This window comes from Sinocyclocheilus anshuiensis, unplaced genomic scaffold (genome assembly GCF_001515605.1).
Source record: "Sinocyclocheilus anshuiensis isolate Anshui unplaced genomic scaffold, SAMN03320099.WGS_v1.1 scaffold13, whole genome shotgun sequence".
Taxonomy (NCBI): Eukaryota; Metazoa; Chordata; class Actinopteri; order Cypriniformes; family Cyprinidae; genus Sinocyclocheilus; species Sinocyclocheilus anshuiensis.
The window spans coordinates 107,064-113,433 of NW_015538026.1; the positions used below are offsets into that span (position 1 = coordinate 107,064).

A 6,370-nucleotide genomic window follows, 5' to 3' on the forward strand; every position below is an offset into this window, starting at 1 on the left:
GTGGGCTTGCGGCAACCACATGTGATGACCCCGTGCTGGACTCCGCTTCGTCCACAGTGAAAGTCAATCCGGTGATCCACAGCGCGAAGTTGATGTATTTCCTCAGTGACCAGCACGGATTAGCTCTAGGCATGACGAAGCAGATATCTTCCTCTTTTGGAAGACCAAACAAAGTAGTTTTGCTTTCACAACGAAACAGCGTCTTCATGACATGGTGGCCGCGGCAACAACAATACTACAGCGAGAATAAAAGTTACGCCTTCTTTCTTTGCATGAACATTTGGGCGGCATTATGCAAATCTTCCCACATCGTGACGTAGACATGTGGGGGCGTGTTAGAACGAGCCGTTTTAGGTAGGCGTGGTTGACTCTTAACTTTTATAAAGAATATCTCTTTGGATTTGAGACTTTAGTCTTTGCAACTTTACAGATCTTCTTTATGCACCAAGTGCTTGTAACACGCCAAAGAGAAAGGAAAAATTGAAATCGCATCATATGACCCCTTTAAAGATTTTGTCACTAACCTTGCAAACTTTGACAAATCCAGTGATTATTTTATCCTCAACAGCATTCATTGTATCAGCACAGCACCTTTGTTTCCTGGCGGACTAACAAAAAATCCTGTGTGCCCCCACTCCAGAAGTTGCGTAAATCCAGGCAATTAAAACTGAGCATGCCAGATGGAGAAAGTGCAATATGCATCAGACAGTCACTGAACAACAGTTGGTGTGCTGTCAGAAGGTAAGACTACTCTAACCATAACCTGCCTTATAATCTGGGAGAAATGATTTGTTGATAAGAATGTTGTCTGAGCCCCTGCTGCAGCCCTAATCCTAATTTTAGCCCTGAAATTATTGGTTGATAGGAATGTTGATCCCAGAACACATCATATAGTTGGGTAAATTACATTTAGAAAGAAGCAATAAAATAGAAAAAACACTCTAAACAATCTTCAACCTGTGCAATCTGATTGTTTGCCACGTGACATGCAGAGAAATAATAGTGCTGTCGGTTTCTACATCAAATTTTTGCATACTTATTTACATATTGTACATCAAATTGTGTCATATTTTGAACACGGAGGACAGATAGCTTTCAACAAATACAACAATTCTAGATAAAGTCACATGTTGTTCAGCTAACCTCCCAGAAATGTCTTGTCTTTTCCTGCTCTGGAAAATCATCCAACTCCATGCAAAAAATGGTACAGATTATTTTTATTTCATAGAGAGTGGTACAACGGCGCCCCCTACCCAAAAACCTGTAGGATACCTACTAGTATATACCTACCCACCTATATTCCTACTGGTTTAGGAGTGTTTACTGCAGTTATCTAGAATTGGGTTGTGGTTCAGGCTTGGTTCATAAAGAAATAAATAAGAACTGCCTATTCAAACCCATTTAAATGCCAAACAGCATGTTAAATATTTCTTAATGTTACAAATAAAAAAAAAATAAAATATATAAAATAAAATAAACTTTGTACATTTCACCCTTTGCATCCAATCTTATCAAGCTTTCTTAACTACAATGTAATTTATACTATGTTGTGTTATGAGATGCAGAAAGGAGTTCAAGTGATCCTGGAAAAGAAGAATCTTGATAGCTTTTCAGGGAGCTGTAAATGCATTTGACCCAGTGATGTGCTCTGGTGTATCTTTAGCTTTCCTTTATGAACATATTCTACAATGTGAATATTCTACATACATGCTCTTTACTTTACAATTACATCTATGTACTGTTTTATTTCAGTGCTATAAGGAACTGTCTTTCATAAGGATGGAAGTTGTGTATTTACCATCACCCCATTTATATAGCACAGTGACCCACAGACACATCCAGCTCTTGCTATTCCAGGCATTACATATACTGTTGCTGAGGCAACCATGTCTATAAGAGTGTACCTTGACAACCACACCATAAAGCCTTGTCGCAGTTTCTTTGAGCTAGGTGACTTTTACATTAAATTCTTTGCCCAGATACTGAGGCATATTTAGCATCATATATTGTCTCTAGAAGTCAGGTTTAGCAGCTGTCAGCAAACACACAAGACTGGAAACAGTCACAAGACTCACTTCAATACAAAATGATTTTAACTTCAATATACAGTGGGTACGGAAAGTATTCAGACCCCCTTAAATTTTTCACTCTTTGTTATATTGCAGCCATTTGCTAAAATCATTTAAGTTAATTTTTTTTCCTCATTAATGTACACACAGCACCCCATATTGACAGAAAAACACAGAATTGTTGACATTTTTGCAGATTTATTAAAAAAGAAAAACTGAAATATCACATGGTCCTAAGTGAATACTTTCCGTACCCACTGTATGTGCTTACAAAACTAAACAGACATTTTTCATAGTATTGTAAAACAAAGCATCTCTTTCTCACTCCATGCTCTTGTATTTCTCACTCTCTTGCTCTACCTACCTGCTCATTGGTGTTCATGCACTGTAGTTTCATCTGTTTTAGATAGGTGGCAGTGAGAGGCATGTTGTAATCGATGAGGTCTGGGACCAGAGAGGTGGGCCGGTCATTCTCTGTGGGTGAAAAACAACAAATGAAAGTTCACATTTATTGATTGATTGACTGTTCAAAAGTTTGAGGCCTGTAAGATTTTTTTATGTTTTTGAAAGACGTATGCTTGAAATACTTATGATCACCAAGGCTTAATTTATTTGATCAAAAATGCATGTAAAAACAGAAATATTATAAAATAGTATTACAATTTATATTATCCGTTTTCTGTTTTAATATGTTTTAAAATTTAATTTATTCCTGTGATGCAAAGCTGCATTTACAGCAGCCATTTCTCAAAAGTCTTCAGTGTCACATTATACTTCATAAATCATTCTAATATGTTGATTTATTGCTAAAGAGACATTACTTCTTATTATAAATGTTGAAAACAGTTGTGGTGCTTCATATTTTTGTGGAAACCGATAAACATTTTTTCAGAATTCTTTAATGAATAGAAAGTTCAAAAGAATAGCATTTATTTTGAATAGAAATCTTTTATTTACTGTCCCTTCTGATCAATTTCATGCATTCTAGCTGGAGAGAAGTATTCATTTCTTTCAAAACAACAACAACAACAAAATTCCTAACCCCAAACTTGAAAGGTAGCTTATTACTTATGAAGCTTATTACTTATGAAGATTTGTATCTAATTCATAAGACACATTTCGTACATGTCCTACAAGTAATTGTTTAATTTGAAGGCCTATAGAGTGGGGGAACTATGATGTCACTTTGTAGGCAAAAACCCGGAAGCGAGTTAGCATTTTAGCACTTGCGGTTCCATTGTCCCAGAGTCAACGGGTTTTTTGATTGGGAGTTTGGTTAAATCCCCTAAAATAAGGTCCGTGGTTCACACAAGCTCAAGATACTTTCACGTTTTATTCTACGACATAAAACACAACAGTTACACCCCCCTCGTTTCTTTAAAAAGACGGTTGCTAACAAGTTGCTAAATGGGACTACAGGCGTCGTCGGAGACATTAAGCCGAACAGTTTATCAATTTACTGTATTTTCCAATCATAGTGTATAATTTATAGTACAATTAAATGTAGAATAACCAATTAATAGTTTCCCACATTTTATATTGTTGTTCGACAATGTTTTTTTGCTTTGCCCCGAAATGCAACATAAGTCTTCGGATTGAAGATGCTCGTTTTATCACTTTCCTACTGATGCGGAGACTCTGGGTTCGCACCATAAGGTAAACTAATATGATTATTCCATGTAAACACCACATTTACCGGCTTAGTCACGGTGAAAGTGAAACTTTAACGATGCATAGTGCTTAAAGCCACGTTAAAATGAAATGTTTACAGCCACAAGAAGCTGTTACGAAGCATATAGATTGAGGATTTTCTAGAAGCAAGGATAAAATAACATTTTGTGTACCCATCCTAACAAAACGATAGCTGAAATGTGGTACTTTATTCACTAAAATAAGTTTAATCTTACCATATCGAAAAACTCGCTCACTCTGTTGTTATTTAATAGATTAAATGCACTAGAATTTTATTGAATAGTATGTGGAGACACGTTTTTAATTAAAATATTCATATTAATCAAAGATTTATTCACTTTTAATGCACCTTATTTCGAAATGTACAGAAATACGTGCTTTCATATGTCTTATAGTTATGATTATTTCATTTATTCACTATACTATTTAATACTAATGTCTCATTTCAGTTTTAGTTTGGCTCTAGTTTTGTATTTATTCCAGTTTATAGGAAAATGTTCATGTAGCGTGGGTTAAAATTCAAATACAGACTAAATCCTTTTCGCTGAACGTGTTAAAAATAAGTTTGATAAAATTGTCGGGAGCAGGTGGTGGTGACGCTGAAGGCGAGCGACCGTGGTGCTGTAGTTCGTTTGTAGCCTAAGTTTAGCTTTTAAGTTCTGGCACTTTTATTTAGGCATCAAAATTCATAAAAGTTATATTATTTTGTGAAGACTATCTTGATGGACAAAACGTGTAAGTTTCTTGAACTATGATTGAACACAGAGCTTAATTTTTGCGATAATCCGAAAGCCTATGGAAAAATCCTATTGGTTTTTGTCGAGGGAACCAGTGCGATGCTAACAGCCGATCCGCCTGCAAAGTGACATAGTTCCCCCACTCTATAGTTTCACTCAATCCTATTCAATAGTGTGCATGACTCAGTTCGGTCCTCTAGAAGGCGCTCTTGAGACAAGGCTCCCAAAGACCCTGCCGAAACCCCCTTGGGTCTTTGTTAAAATCAAACATAATAAATGCAGGCAGGCTTTTGTTTGGACACAGATTTTCTGACTCTACAGGGTTCCCAGCTGCTATATAATGCGAACAGTTCAAAAGCAAATTTCTATTATATAAACTGCTTTGGAGAGCAGGGATGACACAATTCTTTAAAAACCCCTGCAGGCAGGAGCTGATCAGCTAATTCACTATTCAAAATTTGTTTAACATTCATTCTCTCCAAAGGCACAAATTTGGTTTTGCATTTGCAAATGATGTTTTGTAAATATGAATTAGGTTATTAAATTAAAATAGTAAATTGCTGTTTGCAAATATAAAAACTTTTTTGTGAATGTGAATTAGCTTACATATTTGTGAATCATATGTATATATATATATATATATATATATATAAATTTTTCTTTCTTTCTTTTAATTTTGAGACTATTTCAGCTTTATCGAAATCAAGCTCATCTGTGGCAGTGTGAATTAATCACATCAGCCTGTGACTAATGGCAGACTGCGCAGATAACTGACTTACAGCATATAGAGCATAATATCTCAGCTGTAGAAAAATGACCCAATCTCTACAAATTCCTTCTTATTCATGTTCAAGTAAAGGTGCTTATTGCTGTGCTGCTGATTTAATAAGTCATAAAACACTATGATAATAATAAAGCTGTTTCGATTGTAAGAGCACTACTGTCTCTGAATTAAATATTGATGCAAATATCCAGACAGAAGGCATATTTGAAGGTCATCACATCAGCGTCTGCTATGTCATGACTTGAAGGATTGTGTGCATTTTTCCTTTAGCATTATTTTTCATTCATTTATTTTTAATCTGATGTTTACTGTGGGAAGCGTGTGGGGCGGATTATTCATGCATTAATTACGAGGGGCCTTTAGAAGTGCAGAATTTTAGTCTTGCCTCTGTGGCTCATCAAAAAGAGTGCGACTTTAATGAAGATTTTGGAAATCTTGTCTTCCTAATTACCGCTAAAGGGCGATGCACTCCCAAAACTTTAATTAAGGATAAAATGAACAAAAACAGGCAATTTAATCAGAGGTACTTATTCATGTGTACCATTCAAAACCATTAAAAATGGTAAATTTAGGCATGAAAGTGCAAGGATGGCGTCTGACCTTTGAACTCTGCCGTGCTGGGGTTGATGTGCATCCTTTTCTGGCATTCTCCACAACTCATCAAGAAACGGGTCACCGCCTCACGTGGAAGAAATGCGTAGGTCTCTGCAATCTGACAACCAAGAGAGAGAGTGGAAAGGAGTCAGCAAACATTGTGGGGGAGATTAAACAAACAGAGAAGCAGAAACGAGGGAGCATAATGACAAAAATAGTTTATTGTGTTCTGAGCTGCCTAATGAGGATACATTTAAATGCATAATAAGTGTGCCTGCAACATGAAGTCTCCTTTGCAACACCTCCCTTTTCTTTTTCCTTCCCTCTCTTTTCCAGGCTTTTCTGGTCTGTTTCTGTCTCGGTCTCTTCTCGCTCCTCTCTCTTTTGCTCTTGCTTTCTTCTGCTGCAGGCTTTCTGTGTGCAACCTTCACACAGATAGGGTGATGGAGCAGTAGGAATGGCTGGCCCCCCCCCCCCCCCCCTTCACGCCCACC

At 36.7% G+C, this 6,370-nt stretch overlaps 1 protein-coding gene across 1 annotated transcript in view; it reads right to left on the bottom strand.

Annotated features, from left to right (window-relative positions):
• The window catches only part of LOC107680239 (nucleolar protein 4-like), a 40,989-nt gene that overhangs the window by 13,992 nt on the left and 20,627 nt on the right, over positions 1-6,370 (bottom strand). Inside the window, exons 3-4 of the mRNA XM_016476046.1 lie at positions 5,883-5,994; positions 2,434-2,543 (exon numbers count right to left, since the gene is read on the bottom strand). Coding sequence (XP_016331532.1) covers positions 2,434-2,543; positions 5,883-5,994 — 222 coding nt within the window. The remainder of the gene's footprint in view (positions 1-2,433; positions 2,544-5,882; positions 5,995-6,370) is intronic.